Source organism: Pseudonaja textilis, chromosome 17 (genome assembly GCF_049901715.1).
Source record: "Pseudonaja textilis isolate UNSWEBS1 chromosome 17, rPseTex1.2, whole genome shotgun sequence".
In the NCBI taxonomy this organism is placed as follows: domain Eukaryota; kingdom Metazoa; phylum Chordata; class Lepidosauria; order Squamata; family Elapidae; genus Pseudonaja; species Pseudonaja textilis.
The window spans coordinates 6,995,387-7,018,266 of NC_142006.1; the positions used below are offsets into that span (position 1 = coordinate 6,995,387).

At 48.1% G+C, this 22,880-nt stretch overlaps 1 protein-coding gene across 3 annotated transcripts in view; it reads left to right on the forward strand.

The window, feature by feature from the left end:
* The first annotated feature begins 580 nt into the window (after positions 1-580).
* FUBP3 (far upstream element binding protein 3) overlaps positions 581-22,880 on the forward strand; it is a 31,418-nt gene continuing 9,118 nt past the window's right edge. Inside the window, exons 1-13 of one of the 3 annotated variants that reach the window (XM_087914302.1) lie at positions 581-678; positions 6,801-6,906; positions 9,345-9,403; positions 9,910-9,943; positions 11,467-11,516; positions 12,298-12,369; positions 13,029-13,086; positions 16,664-16,826; positions 17,853-17,951; positions 18,522-18,623; positions 19,017-19,119; positions 19,541-19,641; positions 21,071-21,212. In XM_087914302.1, the coding sequence (XP_087770428.1) occupies positions 11,504-11,516; positions 12,298-12,369; positions 13,029-13,086; positions 16,664-16,826; positions 17,853-17,951; positions 18,522-18,623; positions 19,017-19,119; positions 19,541-19,641; positions 21,071-21,212 (853 nt within the window). In that variant the 5' untranslated portion in view covers positions 581-678; positions 6,801-6,906; positions 9,345-9,403; positions 9,910-9,943; positions 11,467-11,503. The remainder of the gene's footprint in view (positions 679-6,800; positions 6,907-9,344; positions 9,404-9,909; positions 9,944-11,466; positions 11,517-12,297; positions 12,370-13,028; positions 13,087-16,663; positions 16,827-17,852; positions 17,952-18,521; positions 18,624-19,016; positions 19,120-19,540; positions 19,642-21,070; positions 21,213-22,880) is intronic. The other 2 variants (XM_026712258.2, XM_026712259.2) reach the window with 2 other exon arrangements.

Consider the following 22,880-nt stretch of genomic DNA (forward strand, 5'->3'; position numbering starts at 1 on the left):
TTGAGGTCTCCATGAAGGAGTTTGGTTGAGGTTCCATGAAGGAGTCTGCATGAAGAACATTGACTAAGGGAGACTTTTGAATGGGCCCCATCTCCAGGGAAGAACTTTGGCTGAGGAACATCTGCCCATGAAAGAGTTTGCATGAAGAACATGGACCATTCAAGCATTTTGAATGGGCACCAATTCCATGGAAGACTTTTGGCTCAGGAACATCTCTCATGAAGGAGTTTGCCTGAAGAACACTGACTATTTAAGAATTTTGAGAGGCCACCATCTCCATGGAAGACCTTTGGGTGCGTTTGGAGGACCTCGACGAGAGGGGGGGGACCCAAGGATGTCTCCCACCAGCTGTCCCGATCCTGCAAACCGGGTCGCCCAACAGAGCACAACGCGCACGCGCGACTCAACTCCCGCAAGGAGGGGCGCCTCCGCCCTCCCGCCACGCCCCCTTCCTTCTGGCCACGCCCCCCCTGCGCCCTTCCCTCCCTCCCTCCCTCGGGGGCAGGCGCCTTCGGCGCGTGACATCACGCGCCCGCCACCGCCGCCGCCGTCCTCCTCCTTCCGCTTTCCGGCGGAAGCCAGGGAGGGACTTCCTTTTCCGGGTACGGGTCCCCAGGCGGAGGGAGAGCGAGGCATCCGGAGCGCTTGAGCCCCCCGGGCGCCAGACGGAGAGGCCGAGTGAGTGGCGGCGGCGGGGGAGGCGGAGGGCGAGGACGGGGCGAGGGCCCCCGCGGGGGCCACGCGGAGACCCGGCCGAGGGGGGCTCCGAGGGCCGCCGGGGCAGAGCGGGCAGCCGGAGGAGGCCGCAGGCCCGGCCTCGGCTTGACAGGAGGAGGTGGGCCGGGCCGCCCCGCAGGAGGGCGGGGATCGAGGGCGGGGAGGGGCGCCCGAGGCATGCCGGCGAAGGAGAGGGCGCCCCTCCCCGCCTCTTATTGGGGGAGGGGCGCCTCCGCGCTTTGACAGCCCCCCGCCCCCTTGGCCAGCCCGGGAGAGGGGGCGGCTCCCCACGAGACCCTCCTTGAGCCCCGTAGCATCGGCCTTCCTCGGCTTCGCTAGGCCGCTGGAATAGTGGCTGCCAGGTAGGCTGCTCCCGGATGGGGAGGCTCGACTGTCTTGGAAACAGTAGAGCAGCATCTCTACCGTTAGGTAGTTAAGGCGGCCCCTCTGGTTAGTCCCAAGCGGGGCTGTTCGCTAAGGGGGGCTCTTGCCCCTCTATTTGGGTGGGGGGTCTACTTGCTTCAATACCTGCCCAGAAGGACGGGGAGGGCCGCCAAAAGGAGACCCGACCCAGCAGCTCCTGTCCTTGGGCCTGGGGTTGTTTTTTGTTTTTTGGACTGGGTGATCCAGGAGAGATTCAACCTGGAAATGAGGAGGAATTTCCTGACGGGGAGAGCGATCAACCAAATGGAACAGAAGTTGCCTTCAGAAGTTGTGGGAGCTTCATCCCTGGAAGCTGTCAAGAAGAGACTGGACTGCCATCTGTCAGAAATGGCGCAGGGTCTCCTGTGTTGGTGGGAGGGTTGGACTAGATGGCCTACAAGGTCCCTTCCGACTCTGTTAATCTGTGTAAAGTCTTGCAGTAGGTGCTAGCCAGCCTTGCGTCTTCCGTGCCTGGCAACTTCGTTCTTATTGATTAAACTTAAATGTAACTATGATTTATGACCTGTGACCTGCTGCTGTCTATATGTAGACTCTGAGTTTCTGCACAGGAGACAAATTCCTTGTGTGTCCAATCACATTTGGCCAAAAAAAAAAAAAAAAGAATTTATATTCTATTCTTCTAAAACCAGTTGTCCTGGATTGACTGATGGTCTCCCATGCAAACAGAACAGAATTATTTGTAGCTCAGGGTTGAAATGAAGGGTCCTGGGTGCTCTCTGAGCTGGGTGGTTTTCTTGCAGATGTTTCATGACCCAACTAGGTAACGTCATCAGTGCTGGAAGGAAATGGGGTTTGTAGAGTAGGAGGACGACTGTGGGATCCTTCTCTGAACTGGGTTGTTTTCTTGCCGACATTTCATGACCCAACTGATCAGTGCTAGTGAGTGTGGGGTTTCTCCCTGTTTATATACAGTAGCTCTTACAGACATTTCATTACCCAGTCAGGTAACATCATCAGTGCCAGAAGGGAGTGTTGCCTTCTAGCATTGATGATATTACCTAGTTTTGGGCAATGAATCATCTGCAAGAAAACAGCACCAAGGAACCCGCCTCTACAAATGCAGGAAGTCCAGTCTCTTCTTGAAAGCCTCAAGTGATGGCGCTCCCACAACTTCCGAGGGCAACTTCTGTTCCATTGGTCGATTGTTCTCACTGTCAGAAAGTTTCTCCTTATTTCCAGGTTGAATCTCTCCTTGTTCAGTTTCCATCCATTATTCCTTGTCTGGCCTTCAGGTGCTTTAGAAAATAGCTTGACCCCCTCCTCCTCTCTAGGGCAGCCCCTCAAGTCCTTGACTTACAACCTTCCATTTAGTGACAGCTCGAAGTTACGGTGGCTCAATACAAATTGCTAAGTGTTCCATTTGGTCTCATGCATTCTTTAGTTCCATTGTACATTCACTGGGAGTTCTCGAGTTATGACCACAATCGAGCCCAAAATGTATGTCGCTAACCCAGACATTGGTTCAATGAGTTTTGCCCCGTTTTACGACCTTTCTCTCCACCGTTGTTAAGTCAGTAACATGGTTGTTCGGTGAATCCGGCTTCCCCGCGGACTTTGCTTGGCAAAAGGTCGCAAAACACCATGACTGTCATAACTGTGAGTCAGTTGTCAAGCATCCAAATGTAAATCACGTGACTATGGGGATGCTTGCAACGTCTTAAGTCTGAAAAATGGTCCCTTTTTTCAGAGCCATTGTTAGGGGGTCATTTGGCAACCTTCTGACAAGCAATAAGTCAGCAGGGAATCCCGATTCACATAACAGCTGTGTGACTAAGTTAACAACTGCAGGCATTCACTTAACGAATGTGGCGAGAAGAGCTGTAAAATATGGCAAAACTCAGCAGCATAAATTCTGGGCGCAATTGTAGTCACAAGTCAAGGACTAACTGTATTTCAAACTAACGGTACCGAACAGTTTTTATCCGTTTGTGAAATCTAGGGAGCTGTTGAAAAGAGGCATAACGTGGATGTGTATGAACATCACAACACACATCATGCTAGACACCCTTCATCCATTGTTATTGTGTTTTTTTTTCCCCCCACAAGCACATTAAGGACCAGTTGGTCTCCCTTTCTCTTGTGCATCAGCTATTTAATAGCCTCACTTTATCACTACTCTGTGTTTTCCTTCAAGGCTGAACCCAAACATCTTTGTGTGGTGACTTTCTTAGCCCCTGAGACGTTGTCTTATGCTATGGGACCCTACTGTTGTGTAGCCCACTTACTCTTAACAAGACAGTTAGTGAACTGGAGAGTCAGTTTGGTGTAACGGTTGAGGGGCTGGTCTAGAAACCAAGAGATGGTGAGTTCTAGTTCCACTTTAGGCGTGAAAGCTAGCTGGGTGACTTTGGGCCAATCACTAGGAGATAGTGAGTTCTAGTCCTGCATTAGATATGAAGGGTAACTCTGGGCCAAGGAGACAGTGAATTCTAATTCTTCCTTAGTCACTAAAGCCTAAGAGCATGTTGTAACTTCGAACGATCACAAAATGAACTGTTGTAAGTAGAGAATTATGCTTCTGCAATGCTTCTGCCGTTTATCTTTTTCTTTGGGATCCGACAATGCTGGCTGTTTGAACCAACTGTGTGCGTCTTGAACCCTGCCAAGTGCTGCCATTGCATAGACAATTCTATCTCTTGAGTTGTTTAGCATACTGTCCAGATCAGGGATGCCTGGTCAGGCCAATATGCTAAGTAACCATGGTAAGAGCGGCACAGGGTTTATCCATCAAAAAAAGAGATTACATAACTGAACGGCCTGTGTAATGATTTTGTCGGTAAGGCAGAATTTAACTGACCGCTTCATCCCAGCGCATTCATTGTTACCCAGTCTGCATTCAACTTCAGGAGTTTTTCTTTCTGGCACAATTATGCCGTGTAATCTTTTTTCCCGACACTTTCAGGCCTATAGATCTCATTTTTCTCCTCCCCCTTTTCCTCCAGAATGTGACTTGATGTTTATTCATTTCCTATTTATTTATTAAACTTACACGCTGCTCATCCAACCCAGAGGCGATTGGGAGGTTTACGATTAAAAAAAAAAAAGCAACAAGTTCAAACATTAAAACAATAAATATTAACACTAAAACAATAAATATATATTTAATGTTATGGAAAATATCCCTGAAGGATAATGTTTGGTCTACAAAAGATTGTAGGAAGATACTTGTTGCTTATACATAGTATAAACAACAAGTAGATTCTTTTGTATGTGTAAGTTGTAAGCGTGAAAAACGCTCATAAGTCACTTTTCAAGTGTCGTCGTAACCTAACCCTAACCCTAAATGAATGGCTGTAAGCCGACAACCACCTGTGGTGTATTACCCCAAAACCTAGATAAGATTCTTCACCCCCTTAAACCACAAACCCAAGGCTTTGCAAGAAAACAGGTTTAGAAAGCGTTTTTGTGGTGTAAAATTGGTGGAGGACAGACAACAGCAATATGTTTTTATTCACCCATCTGGATATAAGGCCCTGAGTTAAGGAACCAAAGCTGCCAGTTGGATAAGTGAATGCTTGTGTCTCATGCCACATTTGTATTGTGGTCATAATTCAAGGACTACCTACTGTATTCAAACCACCTAACTTCAATTTTCCCCTTACTTAGGGGCTGGAAATGAAAAACATTCAAAAAATCGTTTGTATATCCAATCATTCCCGCTAAGTCTAGCTGTGGCATTCACACCCTTTCAGCTCCTCTTTCGAGCCATAATTTGTTGAGAAACTGCCACATCATCAATGTCAGATTTTGACTTGACCTGGCCGGGAGTGGGTTGTAAGCCAACCTTTGTTCAAATAACTAAAAAAAAAGGGATTCGCTGTGACTTCAAGTCAAACAGAAAGCTCCCCAATTAAACCGAGACCTTTCATTTATACTCTCGTGCTCGCCGTGAATAACTGACCTGCTAGCAAATACACTTAGTTGTGGTTGTTTTTATTCTTATTGTGTGTTTTCTTCTCATTGTGAATATTATTCTTATTCTCTTGTCTCTTTATCCTTGCCCCTTTTTTCGCAACGGAGCGGGCACCACCAAAGTTGTAACACAGGGCCGCTTTCTTTCTCTTGCAATGCTTCCTTAAGGAACGTCCTTTAATGGGGGCTGTTGGGAGGATTGTTTTGGAGGTGCCAGTTTTGTACGCATTTTCTCTTTTTCCTCCTGCGCAGAAGTACCTTGGACATTGCTCCTCATTTTGGTTTTTGTTTTCTTCTTCTTCTTCTTCTCCTCCTCCTCCTCCTCCTCCTCCTCCTCTTCCTCCTCCTCTTCCTCCTCCTCCTCCTCCTCCTCCTCCTCCTCCTCCTCCTCCTTCTTCTTCTTCTCCTTCTCCTCCTCCCCCTCCTCCTCCTCCTCCTCCTCCTCCTCCTCCTCCTCCTCCTCTCCTCCTTCCCCATTTTATCAGGAGAAGATGGCCAGGGGTCACCGGCAGAGAGGAAGAGGGGGTGTGGAAGCGTAATGTGCCACCCCTCCTGGGTCCAAAGGTCTTCTGGCCAGAAGAAAAAGAAGGCCGGCCCCCTTGACCAGCAGGCACTTTGGCCAATAACCCCAACAGAGCTGAAATAAGGCCCCAGATTTAGTCCTAGGGGCTAAAAACCCCTCCCAGCTGCTGCGTTGGTCTACATTTCCGAATAAACAGTTACAAAAGCAGGAAAAAAACTCGCTCTCAAAAGTGTCCCTTGGGCGAAAGGTACCGGCTTTTCCTCTGCTTTCCTCCAGAAACCCTGGAAGAATTGCCCGTAGCTTCTCGGTGGTTTTCGAATTGGAACCCATCTAGGTTTCTGGGGCTCTTCCTCAGATTGGCAGGAATCACAGAGAGTCCTCCACTGAACGGTCACAATGGAGCCTGAAATTTCTGTTGCTAAGGGGGAGAACACTGGTTCAGCAAGCTTCGCACTCCCTCCCCCATATTATGACCCTTTTTTTCTGGCCACGGTCGTTCAGTTGAATAGCTGCACGGGTTAAACTAGTAACGACGGCCGTTAAGCGAATCTGGATTTCTACTACAGACTTTGCTTGTCAGAAGGTGGTACAACGGGGGACGGGACACGTGACCTCAGGATGCTGCAACCCGTCGTAAATGTGAACCAGGTTGCGAAGCCTCTGAATTTTGATCACATGACACACACACACACACTCTGGATGCTGTAAGGGCTGTGAAAAGCGGTCCTGAGTCACTAAACGAATGGTTGTAAGTCAAGGACCACCTGTATGTAGACTGAGATATAATAACACCGCCATTTTTGTTGTTCTGCAGTTGACTGGATTGATCAAGTCATTGCTGACTAGTGATCACATTGTATAGAATTGAATTGAATTCTTTGTTGGCCAAATGTGGTTGGACACACAAGGAATTTGTCTTGGTATCTCCTGCTCAAGCAGAGGGCTGGACTAGAAGACCTCCAAAGTCCCCTTTAGCTCTGTCTCTAACCTGGTTTTTAAGGTCTTCCAATGGCTCATTGTTGCTGCCATCCTTGTCTCCCATCTGCCTTGCCACCGCCTGCCCTGCCCTCTTTCCTTGCACCTTTCCCAGGGTTACGGACCTACCTGGGGATTGTATGGCTTACCTGCAGTGATATTGATGGGCTAGCCAACCTAGCTAATGCCTTCTTCTTCTTCTTTTTGTTTTTAATTTCTCTGCCCACAGCAAATGGCTGCTAAACTTGGAGAAATTTCTCACGTGAATAATTCTGCGCCCCTCGTGGACCCCTCGGTGTACGGTTACGGAGTAAAGCGGGCTTTGGAAGACGGGAGTAAGTATCTTCTTTTTTCCAAATTTTTGAAATCCCTTTTACTTTAAAGGAAGGAAGGTTTAGCAATGGCTGGCAGTGAGGAGGAAAATCTATCTATCTATCTATCTATCTATCTATCTATCTATCTATCTATCTATCTATCTATCTATTACTATCTTCGACCTTTCTATAATCTCTCTATATGTCTATCTTCTGTATAATCTCTCTATAGTCAGTCTGTGTCTGTCTGTCTATCATCTTTTTTCTACCTTTCTATAATCATCTCTATAGTTTGTCTGTCTCTGTCTCTATTTCTATATCTATCACATAGATAGAGCGTGTGCTTTTGGTGCCGCGTGGTGCGTTAATTCACTCGGATTCTGAGCATCTTTGGATTGCAGGTGGTCCCCGACTTACGACTGCAACTCAGCCCCCAAATTTCCGTTGTGGAGTGAACCAGTCGTTAAGGGACCCATTTGCCTCGCTTGACCACCTTTCTTGCCCCAGCTATTGAGGCGAATCATTTCAGTCGTTAAAGTGAGCCACGCGGTTCTGAAGCGAACCCCATTGGCTTTCTTTATTTTCACTTGTTTTATTACCTGTAAACCTCCCAGAGTTACCTTATGGGAGAGATGGGTGGCACAAAAAGGGAGAGAAGGGAAAGGGAGGGAGGAAACAGGGCGGAAGGAAAGAAAGAGGGAAGGAAGGAAAGAGAGGATAGGAAGAAAGGAAGGAAAGAGGAAGGAAGGAAAGAAAAAAGGAAAGGGAAGGAAGGAAAAAGATAGAAGTTAGGAAGGAAGGAAAATTCGTCTCAGGTTGTCTAAAAAGCTTTCCTTTCCTGCTTCTGCTCATTTCACTCTCTCTAACCGTCATGCATTTTCTACATTTTACTTTTCCAACAGGCAAGACATAACCTCAGCAGCGAGAAAAGCCCGTGAGAGTTGTACCTATCCCATTTCAGAAAAATAAGACAACTGATTGATAAGAGCATTATGAAATAGAGGTGTCCTGGCAGGGCATTGATTGTCACAAGTTCCCTGCACTTTTCTAAAGGAGTGTGTGTTTGTGTGTGGAGGGGGTTGGATGTCATTCCTAAGAAGCTGCCCAATATCTCTTGGCTTAGAATAGACTTAATCTCTGCCTCTCGACGCTGAAAATGACTGAGCTGACCTGGGAAATGGGCATGAAATGGAGCTTGAAATGCAGAATTCATTCTCCACGCTCCCTTTTCAAATTATTTCCCTGCAAAGGGTGCTCTACTTCCTTAAAACAAGCAGTTGAAAACCCGGAGTAATTGGGTTGCTCGGTGCAAAGAAGAAGCGGACTGTGATTTCCTTAAGCGCTTTCCATCAGCCAAGCAAATTCCCTTCAACTCAAGCGTTTTAAGTCAGCCAGTTGTCACTTTTTTTATAGAAGAGTTGATTAAATACGGCTCCGTCCCTTCGTTCCAGCAAAATGACTGAGAATAATTCCCAACAAAAATCTTTTCCGATCAATCCATTTAGCTGAAAAAAGGAAGCGTTTGAGAGCAGCTAGGTTTCTCCCTTGTAAATCCAAGGCTGGTTATGATTGACTTCTGGTACCCTAATCTGTGTTTTGGCACCAGAGAATGACGTCCTTGGAGCAGTTGCTTTCAACAAGTTGTAGAGGTGGCTTTCTCGCAAGAGGGATGCTGTTTCGTTTCTAACTAAGCTGATAAAAGATGCAGTAGAAATCTCCAGTGCAGGTAGTCCTCGACTTAACTACCACCAGATTTCTGTTACAAAGCGAGACCTTTGTTTTGCCCCATTTTTGCAACCATTCTTGCCACAGTTGTTAAGTTACTAACTCCATCACTTTCCCCTTCGCTCGTCAGAAGGTCGCAAAAGGGGATCACGAAACCCCCTGGGACACTGCAACCGTCATAGATACGAGTCAGTTGCCAGTCGCGTCCTCACTTTGATCGCGTGACCCTGGAGATGCTGCTGTCATAAGGGTGGGAAAGCGGTCATAGGTCACTTTTTTCTCGGTGCCATTGTAACTTTGAACGGTCGCTAAATGAACTGTTGTAAGTCGAGGACAACCTGTAGAAGCTTCCAGACAAGCTGGAGGACATGTCAGATACCTTGAGTAGAAACCGGACAATAACTTCAATGTGATGACGGAACGTTCTTTGACCGCAAGCTTCAGTAGAAGCTTCCAGGCCATCTTAGGTGGACACCTTGAGCAGAAATTTGACCATAACTTTAATGTGATGACGGGAAGTTCTTTGACCAGAAGTTTCAGTAGAAGCTTCCAGGCCATCTTAGGTGGACATCTTGAGCAGAAATTTGACCATAACTTTAATGTGATGACGGGAAGTTCTTTGACCAGAAGTTTCAGTAGAAGCTTCCAGGCCATCTTAGGTGGACAGAAATTTGACCATATCTTCTTCAACTTGACGATGGCACGTCCTTTGACCGCCCTCTCTCTTTTAACAGGTCTCCGTGTAAACTGGCTTCATGGATCACAGATAAGAGACAACCCCAGAAGTATGTTTGTATGTCTCTCTCTTTCTCTCCAAATACTTTTAATTTTGATTTGAGTTTTAAGTCTCTTTTTTGTTGTTTTATTGGTTTTTTAACGCCCACCGCTCCTCTTGATCTTTTTTAATATCATCGGCTTTCCTTTTTTGGGGCCGGGGGCAGAAATCCCAAAGAACCTTTCTAGGGATTTGTGGAGCCGGGTAGAGGGAGGGGGCGAGTCTTTCTCCCATGCTTCACAGCATGGAAGAGAAGTAGATCAATTTCCTATCCTGCGTTCAGCTGGACGCTTTCCGTCCCGGCTGTTTTTTCCATCCCGCGACAGGCATTCATTTCAGTCACTGAACCCAAATTGCTGGTGGGGGGGGGTGGGGGGGGTGGGAAGTGGGCTGCTTCCTTCCCCCGCTCTGCTTTTCTCTTCTCCCCGATGAAAAGGGCCGGATGAAGTTAGCTTATCCATGCTAATGCTTTGATTTTATTTTTTTTCCTCTCTCTCCCCTTTTTCCTCTCTTCTCTGCCACAGTAGGTAACCAGTTAGGAGCCCTGGTACATCAAAGGTAAGCCGTGGGTTATGTTTTATTATTTATCGATCACGCGTAATTGTTTATTGATCTGCCATCTGTACCGGAGCCTTTACAGAGTCAAGAGGTTGTGAGCGCAGCGAAACAGCGGAGCAGTTTCCATCTCCAAAACCCTCGTTGCTTCAGAATATTGTGTTTTTTGTTTTTTGTTTTTATTTTGCGGGGAGAGAGCTATAGGAGGGAAAAGGAGATTTGGGGTGTACTCACACAGAAGAGGCTCACGGTTAATAAATATTTACGTGATGCTGCTGAGTGATGAAGTGTGGGGAAAAAACAGAGGCTTGGATGAGATTTGAAGAAGGGGAAGACAATATTAGATAGATTAAAAGGAGACAGATAAGTCCTCGCTTAATAACCGGAGTTATGACAGATACCCCTCCCCACAAAAAAGGGTATTTATGACCTGGTTCTGGAGTTCTGGCAGCAATACACATTGAAACAATTTGGGACGCTTGGCAATTGGCTCGTTTTTATGTGATTTATGGCATTTTTGCCAGTTTCCCACAAAAAAATAAATAAATTCATAGGAAGGAATGGAGCCCGTTTGGCCTGTTGGTTAAGGCACCGTGCCTAAAAATCACAGGAGAAAAGTCACCCCGTATCTATTTTTAAATGTTATTTAGTTGGCTATTCATTTATTTATTTCTGAGCAATGAATTGTGTCACCAGAAGAAGAAATGTCCAGGAAAAAGAATCAATTAAAAAACTAAAACATCACTCAAGTGATACATAGCCCACTCTGACCCAAGGCCTGGGGACAAAGCCAGGTTTTTAAAGGGAGGTTTTTAAGGAGAGACTGGACAGCCATTTGTGTGGAATGGTATAAGCAGGTGGTTGGACTAGAAGACCTCCAAGGCCCCGTCTAACTCTTGTTATTCTTTTAAAAGGAGATGGGCTAGATTAGGCCCAGATAGGTCCATTAGTAGGTGCTAAAAATTGGCACTTGATAACAGTTAACAGAATTCAGGAGAGGCTGGACCGTTTGTGACAACATAAAGATTCCAGGATAATTCCTCTCCGGGCTCCACCTCCACCTCTTCTGTAGCTAATGATATATAGATAAAACTGAGTTAACTGGACCGAGTTTTAAACCCGTGTTGGGAATCACGATGGAAGTTTCAACTGAAAACAGCTTCATAAAGCAGGCGTTTTAACTTACCTATTTTCATCACTTCTGCGCCATAGCTTGGGCAAGTCCTCTAGTTATGTCGAGGTGCTAGAAACCCTAGTCAGCTTGATCCAGACCCCAGGTCCCCTCCCCAAACAAAGAACGATCACAATGATAACCAAACCTGTTCCTTCTGTTTGCATCGGTGTGTGTGTGTGTGTGTGTGTATGTATGTGTATGTGTGTGTTCGTTCGTTCTTGTATGGTTTCCCAGGTGCTTGAGCGGATCCCCATCATAATTCCTGGAGTCTAAATCTGATTTCCCCCTTCCCTTAAACGGTGACATCCCAGAGACAGAAAAGATGATGAATTTCCTTTCCTGTTTTCTTCAGGGCAGTAATAACCGAAGATTTCAAAGTGCCTGACAAAATGGTTGGATTCAGTAAGTATTTGCTGAGGAGGGGGCATTCAACACTTTCTTTTTTCACAGGTGTGATTCGGTTTGCATTTCCAGTAGTGACCCCATCTCTCATTTGGTCGGAGCCAGTAACCTCTCGCTGAGGTTTCAATCGCGGGGTGAAAATCGTGGGGCGAAAAAAGTCTCAAATCTCTTGAGAATAAGCTTTCTGTCGGTTGCAGAAATCTGACAGTTCACTTAGCGACTCTGGAAAAAAAAAACCTGACTTATGACCGTTTTTTCATACTTGGGACTATTTCAGCCATCCCCGTGGTCACACGATCAAAATTCAGACTCTCCAGAGACACGTACAACGAATGGTTGAGGGAATTGAGTATGTCTAACCTGACGAGGAGGAAGACTAAGAGTGACATGAGAGCTGTCTTCCAATGTTGGAGAGGAAAAGGGGGTCAAACTCAGGGGCTGCCCCAAAGAAGAGGGGCGGGGGTCAGGCTATTCTCCCTGAAGGCAGAGCAAGAAGCAACGGGTGGAAACTAATCAAGGAGAGAAGCAACCTAGAACTAAGGAGAAATTTTCTGACAGAACTATTAAGAAGTTGTGGATGCAACTGGAGGTTTTCAAACCTCCATCACTGGAGGTTTTCAAAAAGAGATCGGATAACCTTTTGACTGGGGTGGTGTAAGATCTGCCTCGAGCAAGGGGATTTGGATAGAAGACCTCCGAGGTGCCCCTTCCAGCCCTCCATTCTTAAGGTTTCCTTTCTGTGAGTAGACACCTCCTGATGTTGGTTTTATTTTTTTTGCAGTTATCGGCAGGGGCGGTGAGCAAATCTCCCGGATTCAGGCAGAATCGGGGTGCAAAATTCAGATAGCATCAGGTAAGGAGTTCTGGAGAAGCGGGGTAAACCGTCATTTGTTTATTTATTTTTTTGCTCCAATCCGTTCCCTTATTTAGAGAAAGTCACTCACAATGATTGTATGGCTTCTGGTTGAGTTTGTAGGGCGTGGAGCCAGGCATTGGGGTTTATAAACCATGTTCTGTGGCTTATCATGGCGCTTCCCTCACCTGAGCACCTGCTGGCTAAGAATATCTTTCTGTGGACCTTTTCACTGACCAGTTCGCACAGAGTCTAGTCTCAGGCGCGTTGCAAGGCAGCGGGCATTAAATCGGGGGAGGCCCTGAAAATTTGAATTTGGCCACATAATTTGAATTTGCCGTTAGGAAAGAGGTGTCCTTTAGCCTGAGCGATCCAGCCTAGTACTAAGGAGAGATTTCCTGACAAGCGAGAACATTTAACCAGTGGAACGACTTGCCACCAGGACTTGTCGGTGCTCCTACACTGGATGTTTCCAAGAAGAGATTGGGCAAGCATTTGTCTGAAATGGATATAGGGCCTCCTGCTTGAGCAGGGGGTCAGACTAGAAGACCTCCAAGGTCCCTTCCAGCCCTAGAGGCCACGGTTGACGTCTCTAAACAGGAAGCACGCAGGAGGACGGACAGGATCCACTGACGTTTTTTTCCTTATTGTCTTGGCAGACAGCGGTGGGATGGCAGAAAGGCCTTGCATGCTGACCGGATCGCCAGAGAGCATCGAGTAAGCGATTAAAGCCAGTCTCTGTGATTTCTTTTCAACCCCTTCCCCCACCCTCACCTCTGTCCTCTATCCTTTCTTCTTTTTGGTTTCCCCCCCCGATCTGCTTTTTATTCCTTTCCTCCGCACCGCCTCGAGACAAGCTATCGCCTTCCAGCCTTTTTCTTACAGCCAAAGCGGTTCTGCCCGTCGAGAATTTTCTCTTAGTCCCTTCTTCCGTCCCGCGACCTCCTTCGAGTCCTGTATATATATATATATATAAATGTATCCCTGAGCTCACTTTGTGCTGAGGGTGGTTTGATGCGAAGAACTGAAAAAGAAGGTTTAATCCCTCCAAGCCATCAGATGTACAAAAATAGGCCACAAGGATAATCAACCGTACGTGGTTTTTTTGTTTTTTGTTTTAATCTCAGGGAATATTTATGCCCCGTAGGACGCCTGGAGGATAAATCCGCTTCCTTCCTTTGTCTATAAACCAAATTTTACCTGCCCTGATTTAGTTGTTTGGAGAAGACCACCAGAGTGAGAAGGGTGGCTTTTGTGAGAGAGTCCTGTTCTAATGCCCACCCTCAACACACACACCCCTTTTTTGTTGGTTTTTAATTGCCCCCAATCCCCTCCTTCAATCTCTCCATGAAGCCTCCGTCCTTTGCACGAGAACCTGGTAGGACCAGGGTCAGGAAGAAGCCCCAGATCTTGAAGGACGTCGTTCTCACGAAGGTAGAGCTCGCCAATCGTCTTCCGTTGACGCCTAGAAGGAATCAAGGCCGCCGGAGGGAAACGTTCAGTCCTTTCTCTCCCGTGATTTCTCCCATACCTTTTTGCGAAAAGCGCCAAGCCCCGTTGGGGAGACCGTGCTAAGAGCTGCTACAAAGGAATGGTGGGGCCTTGTGGGAAGCCACCCGAGACGAGGGTGGCCGGGATAGCCCATCGGAGATTAAAAGGGTGGGCTTCCGATTCTTGAGGGTCCTCAACTCCCTCTTTCCTTCCTTCCTTCCTTCCTTGAAAGGGAGTCTGGAGAAAGTCACCTTCAGCAGCAGAGGTGATCCGGCCATTTCTCCTGCATCCCAGCCTTTTTTTCCCCCCCTTTCCCTTGCGTTTAACTGATGCATGCCAATCAATTTTCCCCGACCACTCGTTTGGGGAGGGGGCGAACCCTGACCGGCTGCAGAGTCGCGCGGCTGCCCCCTTCCTCGTCCTTCCCTGCCCCCTTCCCCTTGGCAGCCCAGCAAGGGAGGGTGCGTGTGTATGTGTGGGGGAAAATCTCTGTTCTCTCACGCCCTGTAGAAACTTTAGGGACAGTATTTCCTCCCTCCCCCTTCTCAGGAGCTGAGTTTGCCTGTCCCAAGGAGCTCTTCCCGCTGGAACCACGGGCCTCAGGCTTACGGGAGCCCACTTAACAATATGGACCTGCTCTCCCATTTCCCCCAGCCTTTGGGTAGGTGGGTTTTTTCCAAATCCATCTGTGGGAATCTTTTTTTTTTTTAAATTTCAAATTAAATTAACATTGGGTGATTAACAAATGTCAAATAAACCCTGGACATTTTGAGAAGTAGAGTCTTTCCTTTTCTTTCTTTCTTTCTTTCTTTCTTTCTTTCTTTCTTTCTTTCTTTCTTTCTTTCTTTCTTTCTTTCTTTCTTTCTTTCTTTCTTTCTTTCTTTCTTTCTTTCTTTCTTTCTTCCTCTTTCTTTCAATTGACATTGCTCTGGTTCCATTTTTTTTTTTTGAAGTTCGGCCTTAGGGTGGGGAATCTATAACACACCAAGGCACAATAAATATAACAGCTTGGTGCCATCTTAGAGGAACTTTGGATTGAGGTTTTGTCCTGGCTGGTTTTCCTGGTTCGGAGTGGGTTCTCCTCAACTCTTGACTTCATCTTCTGATAAACGGATTGGAGTTTTTTTCCCCACCACCAAAGCTGCATGATTTGAAGACTGGGGTGGATGTGTGCATGCATTTGAAATGGGCCCTGTCTCTTATCTGTTTAAAACTTTCTTCGCGTCTTAAGTGAGTGGGTTTTATTTGCTTTGGCCATTATTCACCCAAATTGGCAGGAAAAAAGAAGAGAATATTTGCTGAATGGTGGGGTCCTTGGTGTTCCCTGAGCTTGGCGGTTTTCTTGCAGATGTTTCATGACCCAAGTAGGTAACATCATCAGTTCTGGAAGGTAGCACTAGGTAGAAAAGAGGTCCCTTCCTGCACTGATGATGTTACATGACCGGATTTATGAAACGTCTACAAGGAAGCAACCAAGCTCTTAACAGTCAAACAGAGAGAGCGTCAAGGACCCTACACGAGTTGGCTTGTGGAGGTGCTGTATCATCAGTAGCTTGCCGGTTGGACAACGGAGGTAGCCAGGGCTTCCAGCCATCACCATGGTTTCGACACTATAGAAGAGGAGGCTGTGAAGATTGTGGTGAAGACACTTTCGAATCAGTGGCGTCTTTTGTCCTGAGTCCCCAGCAGACTAATAGAGGACACCAGAGGGGATTGTATGACTTTGCGGCCTTGACCGAGAGCTCCAGTGCGGTGATCAAAGCTCCAGATGTTCAGGAAAAGAGTCTGAGAAGACGTCAGGAAGAGTTTCAACTTCGTACGAAGCTGGAATATCTCAAGATTGCCAGCCAGCCTAGATGGAGGATTGTTTGTCCCTTTCTAAATGCTTTGAAGGCGTGCTGTAAATGTCCCGCATGGCTCAGGAATCCTGGGAGTTGGAGTCCACAAGCCGTAAAAGGCTCATAGTTGCCCTGCTGGCTCAGGAATCCTGGGAGTTGGAGTCCAAAAGTCCTAAAAGGCTCATAGTTTCCTACCTCTGGGGGTGGGACGACAAGGGGTTGGGTGGAGTGAAGAAAAGCCACTTTCCAAGCAGTGAAAAGCAGACCTTGTTAACCGCTGGTTTAACGCAACGGTCGCCTTGACAACAACACCCAGAAGCGGTTATTTCCACCACCACCCCAAAATCCAGGATTGTCGCGACAAGTCAAAGCCACAGGTAGTCCTCGACTTAACGACCGCAATCGTTTCAGTTGGCAAGCGAGACATGAAGCGAGTCCTGCCCCATTTTGCTACCTTTCTGGCCACGGTTCGTTAAGCCAATCGCTGCAATGGATAAGTTACTCACCCGGTTGTTAAGTGAACCCGGCTCCCCCGCCCCATGGGCTTTGCTTTGTCAGATGGTCGCCAAAAGGAGGAGTCGGTGCGACCGTCAACAACTAGGAGTCGGTTGCCAAGCCTCTTGAGTTTCAATCACGTGACCGCAACGGTCATAAGTGTGAAAAAACTGGTCCCAGGTCACTTTTTTTCCCAATGCCGTTGCGACTTTGGTCGTTAAACGAACCCTTATAAGTCAAGGACTGCCTCTACTTCCATTTCTCTTTCTTTTTTCTTTTTCTCCCCGCCAAAAAGAAACGTCCTGCGTTCCCTTTCAGACCCAGACAAGATGGGAAGCGGGGGTGCAATTTGCTAGCTGAATTCCTTGAGATTTTTTTTTTCTTTCTCTCTCCTCTCTCTTTTTATCCCCCCTTCCTTCGTCTCTGTTTGTGTCCGTCGTTCCCACCCACCCACCCCTCCTCCCCCGAAGACAAGCGAAACGACTCCTGGGCCACATCGTAGATCGTTGTAGGAATGGGCCCGGCTTTCACAACGACGTGGACGGCAACAACACAGTACAAGAAATCCTCATTCCAGCCTCCAAAGTGGGCCTGGTCATCGGGAAAGGCGGTGAAACGATAAAGCAATTACAGGTGCGTACGGCGGTTGACCTCCTGCCTCCCCTTCTCTCTCCACCCACTTCCCTCCCCCCTGCTGTCTGAAGGGTCACAGTCCTCGAGTTACGGCCTCAGGGGAGCCCTGTCGCTGAGCAAGACAGCTGTGAAGTGAATTTTGCCCCTCTCCGCATCTTACGACCTTTTTCGCCACGCTTGATTAAGTGAAATCACAAAAAGAGGAGCCCGTTGCCAAATGTCTGGATTTTTGACTGCAGGGGTTGCCCTACAGCGGTCGTAAGTGTGAAAAACGGTCACGCTGTCTCTTATTTTTCAAAGCCGTAGTATCTTCCAACGGTCACTAAATGAATGCTGTATATAATAAGCAGCGCAGATGATCGAACTTTGTTATTATTTTTTAAAATGAATATATAAAGAAATAGATTCTTTTTTTGCTCCGGGAGGTTCAAGTGGGTCATTTTTCTGAAATTTTTGACCCACTGAGAGAAGGTCTCCTTCCCAGTACAGTCAGTCCTCGACCTACGACCACAATGGAGCTCCATAATTGAGGTTGAGAAATGACCTTAAGCGAGCTCTGCCCCATTTTACAGCGTTGCTTGCTGCGTTTCTTGCGCAAGTCACCCAGTTAAGCGAATCCGGCTTCCCCCCCGCAATGGTCAGAAGGTTGCAAAAGGGGATCACAATCGTCATAAATGCGGAGTCGATTGTCAAGGGTCCGAATATAAATCACGCGGCTCTGGGGATGCTGCAGTGGCCCTGAAGTGTGAAAAAGTCCCCCCTTTTTTTCCCAGTGCCGTTGTGACTTCGAACGGTCAGTCCATCAACTGTCGTAAGTCAAGGACTACCCGTTTATTAAAATGAGACTTTTTCTCAGTTCCTTCCATCGCAGTTCCCCTTCCTCCTCCCCTTGTCTTATCTTCATAGCCTTCAAGCAGGTTTTGCAGGGTTGCTGTTTTTTTTGCATGTTTCATTTTTGCAGTTTTCTCTCTCTCTCTCTCTCTCTCTCTCCCCTTATCTCCCGTTATCTGTGCGTCACATATGTAGGAACGAACCGGTGTGAAAATGATCATGATCCAAGATGGCCCTTTACCGACCGGAGCAGATAAGCCTCTTCGGATTACGGGAGATGCTTTTAAAGTACAGGTGTGTATTGGAGAGGATTCGTCGGTCTGTGCTGATTTCAAAAAAGAGAGACAGTTGGGTGAGAATTTGGAATAATAACCCAGAGAGATTGAGAGAGAGAAAGAGAGAGATGTGTGTGTCGATGTCTGTGCCTGTATTTCTGTGGTTAACTTGATATTATTTTTCTGGTTTTTTTTCCCCCTCCCTTTTCTTTCTTTTTACATTAATAACTTTCTACCTTTTGTCCAACTTGAGAGTTGTTTTTTTAAATGCAAATCAGTGCATTAGGGGAGAAAAAGGTAATCCAGGCTGCAAGGTGCTTGCTGAAACACGATACAGTAGAAAAAGCAAGCTGGGTGGGCTAAACACGGACCAGAACGGGTAGCTTTCACTCAAAATCCTAGCAATTCAGGAGCCCGTTTGGTTAAGGGGCCGGGCTAGAAAGCGGGAGGCCGTGAGTTGTAGCGCCGAAGAGCCTCGTCCTGCTTTCCAGGCCCTCATCCTGGGAGACCCAAATCCAGGTGGGTTAACCCCCTTCCCCAACCTTTCATTAACCCGGATCTCTTTTTTTCTCCCCTCGGAACCCTCTAGCAAGCCCAGGAGATGGTATTGGAGATTATCCGAGAAAAAGACCAGGCCGACTTCCGGGGCGTACGCAACGATTTTACATCCCGAATGGGACGGAGCATAGAGGTACGCGGTTGTGTGAATCTTCTCGCTTCGCGGCAGGAAAACTGAGATTTTTTTTTTCTTCCCCCTTTTGGCTACATCGAACGCGTTTTAGAACCTAGAATGACAGGGTCTGAAGGGACCCTGGAGATCTTCTAGTCCAACCCCTCTTGCTCAGGGAGGAGACCCTCTTCCCTTCCAGACAAACGGCCGTTCCCCAGTTCTAAAACCTTCTCCTCTCTGGCCATAAGCCCGTGTTCAGCTCCCTTTCCCGGTCTCCACGCAAAGCGCAACGAGGGGTGATCTCCAGCCTTGGCCTGAGACAAAATCCCCACCTTGATTTCTGGGACTCGGTTCAAATTTGAGTGGCGGTTTGTGTCCAAGCCCCCCTTACTAGAATACCCTTCCTCTCTGCAGGTCTCTGTGCCCAGATTCGCCGTGGGGATCGTAATAGGAAGAAACGGCGAAATGATCAAGAAGATTCAGAACGACGCCGGGGTTAGGATTCAGTTTAAACCAGGTTTGTTTTCTTTCAGCTGGTCTGACTCAGGTTTCTGGTGGGGGACCCCCTAGACCTGTGGGGCCCTCCACCTGCCTCCATGGGAAATTTGTTTCCCTGGTGCCCAAGAGAAGTTCTAAACCAGGAATGGGGAACTGTGGCCTCTCTCTCTCTCTCTCTCTCCTCCCTCTCTCTCTCTCTCCTCCCTCTCTCTCTCTCTCTCTCTCTCTCCCTCCCCTCCCTCTCCCTCTTTCTCTCTCTCTCATCTATCTCTCCCTCCCTCCCTCCCTCCCTCCCTCCCTCTCTTTCTCTCTCTCTCTCTCTCCCCTCCTCCCTCCCTCCCTCTCTTTCTCTCTCTCTCCCCGTCCCTCTCTCTCCCTCTCTCTCTCTGCCTTCCTTCTGTTGTTGCTTCACTGGGCTCTTCCCTCGCTTTCTTCTCCAGATGACGGTATCAGCCCAGAAAGAATTGCCCAGGTCATGGGCCTCCCTGACCGATGCCAGCACGCAGGTCACATCATCACCGAGCTCATCCTCACGGCACAGGTGAGTCAGGCCGAGCGCCGGCAAGCTGAGGGAGACCCGAATAACAGGGTCAGAAGGGACATTCTTGGATGTCTTCTAGTCCAACCCCCCCGCCCTGCTCACACGGGAGACCCTGGACCATCCTGCTGGCTTTTGAGGGGGGTTGAATTGCTCTTCGAAGCGGGCGGAGGGGAGAGAGGGATGGGTGCAACACCTAGCGACTTACGACTACGATCAGGACTAGAATCGCTGCTGCTGCTGCTGGTGCCGTGGTTAGAATGCAGGATTGCAGGCTGACTCCGCCCACAGTCTGGACTTTGAGTCTCACCAGCTCAAGGTTGACTCGGCCTTCCATCCTTCCCAGGTCGGTCCAATGAGGACCCAGATTGTTGGGGGGGGTGAGGGGGGGCAAGAGGCTGGCTCTGTAAACCACTCAGAGAGGGCTGTAAAAAGCACCATGAATCAGCATATAAGTCGCTAGGGGTATCGCTAACTAAGCAAGGCACTTTCTAAGTTGAGTTGTAACAGATAATGTAGCCGATAATCAGAGTTGGGAGGGACCTTGTAAGTCATCTAGTCCAACCTCTTGCCCAAGCAAGAGACCCTGCACCATTTCCGATAGATGGCAGTCCAGGCATGTCTTGAAAGCCTCAAGTGATGAAGCTCCCACAACTTCTGAAGGCAACTTCTGTTCCACGGGTTGATTGTTCTCACTGTCAGAAATTTTCTCCTTATTTCCAGGTTGAATCTCTCCTTGGTCAGTTTCCATCTGTTATTCCTTGTCTGGCCTTCGGGGGCTTTGGAGAATAACTTGACCCCTTCCTCCTCTCTGGGGCAGCCCCTCAAATATTGGAAGGCTGCTATCCTGTCTCCCCTGGTCCTTCTCTTCCCTAGACTAGCCAGGCTCCAGTTCCTGCAACTGTTCTTCATATGTTTTAGCCTCCAGTCCCCTAATCATCCTGGTTGATCTTCTCTGCACTCTTTCTAGAGCTTCAACATATTTTTTATAGTGTGATGACCAAAACTGGATGCAGCACTCTAGTTGTATCCTATTTTATTTTGCCCCCACACACCCCAGTGCCCAAGCTTGACCGTCAGAATCCAGCAACGTGGGAATCTTAATAATTACAAGGACGGGGTCTTGTGACTCAGGTTTTTTTACCCCCCAGTGCCGTTGTTAACTTGGAATGGTCACCAAGCAAACAGCTGAACTCAAGGACTACCTGTACTTCCTTGAGTTTTTTCAACTCAAAAATTCCATGAGGACTAGAAACTTGGGAGGAGAAGGACCCCCATTGTCTGAGAACAGGCAGGCTCGCTTTCGTTTTTATTATCCGACGTGGAATTGGGAAAGGTGCTTTTCTGGAATTCCCAGTTGGCTGGGGGCCGGTGGGGATAGTCCACCAGGCCTTTCCCGCATGCTCAGGGGTGCCGCCTTCTTCGCTTCCAGGAGCGCGATGGTTTCGGGACCCTGGCCGTCACCCGGGGCAGAGGGCGCGGACGGGGAGACTGGAGCCTGGGCACCCCCGGCGGCATGCAGGAAATCACTTACACGGTGCCCGCCGATAAATGTGGCCTGGTGATCGGCAAAGGTGAGTCCCCTGGGGGTGTCTTGTGTGTGAAATGTCAGCCTCTTGGTAAGTTTGCAAGGAAAATAAAAAGAAGATCCAGGCCTTTTAGCTTCAAACCATCATTGTGAAGAGCCACAGTGGTTACAATGCAGGATCACAGGCTGACTCTGTCGAGTGCTAGCAGTTCGATCCTGACCGGCTCAAGGTTGACTCAGCCTTCCATCCTTCCGAAGTGGGTCAAACGAGGACCCAGATTGTTGGGGGCAAGAGGCTGACTCTGTAAACCGCTTAGAGAGGGCTGGAAAGCACTGTGAAGCGGCATATAAGTCTAAACGCTATTGTTATTGCCCTTCCTTCCTTCCTTCCTTCCTTCCTTCCTTCCTTCCTTCCTTCCTTCCTTATTTTTTTCCTAACTCCCTTATTTCTTTCCTTCCTTCCTTCTTTCCTTCCTTCCTTATTTTTTTCCTACCTTATTTACTTCCTTATTTCTTTCCTAACTTTCTTATTTCTTTCCTAACTTTCTTATTTCTTTCCTTTCTTATTTATTTATTTCCTTCCTTCTTTCCTACCTTCCTTCTTCCCTTCCTTCCGCGATTAGCATGCAGAATGGCAGGCTGACGCTACCCGCAGTCCACGACTTTCCCGAGCATCTTTCTTAACCACAGTCGCTAAGCGAAACGCTGCAGTTCTTGAAAGCAGCGAGCCAGTCTCCTTGGAAAACAGCTCGCAAAAGTCGGAGGAGCTGTCCTCCACGGACACTTTCATTGGAGGGGGGGGGGAATGGGGGCCGAGAGGCTTGAGCCATGGCCCTTCGCTGGTCAAGGGTTTCCTTTGCATCCATGTCCGACAGCTCTCACTGCAGCCTCTTCTTCGGAGCCCCCGGGGGGCTGGAGGGAGGCTGTATTTCCATGATAAACCCAGCCATCTTGACAGCCTGCTCCCTGTCACCGTTGGCTTTTTAGCCTCGTTTGATTAATTGCTTTACGATTTTGCGTCCAGCTGTGGGTCCCCCGTCGGTCGTCCATCCCCCCCCCCCGTGCCCCCTGCTCGAAGAAAAGCAGCCCCTCTTTTGAATAGCCGTCTGCAGACAAGCCCCATGTGTTAAGCAGGTGACTGGCTTTTGTGAAAAGGGGGCGAACGCTTTGGGGAACCGATCTTGGCTTGTTCTCTCTCTCTCTCTCTCTCTCTCTCTCTCTCTCTTTTCTTTTCCCCCCCTTCGGCCCTCCAGTCTTTGGCCGAGGGATGGAGAGGACTCTGCTTGGAGAGGCTGGAATTGATATTGTCCTCTCTTCCGACGTGAGCCGACTACCGTGTGAAACTTGGAAGCCGTCCCCGAAATTCCTCCGTTAGGTCCGACTCAGACCCGCCCCTCCTGCAACCAAAAACCGCCTCACAATCACACTGGGCTACGTAAAATGTAAAAAATGCGACATTAAACACAGTTCAGTGGATCTTGCACAGAAATTAGCAACATGAATTGAATTGTGTCCCTCTGCACTGATCAGGGAAGAAAGGACGGGCATACAGGTCGTCCTTGGCTTACAACGGTGCCCATTTAGTGTCCTCTCAAAGTTGCAAACAGCCCTGAAAAAGGCGACTTATGTTCATCCAATCACACTTGGCCAAGGGATTCACTTAGCAACCGTGTTACTGAATGACTGCAGTGATTCTATGGCAAATAAGGTCATA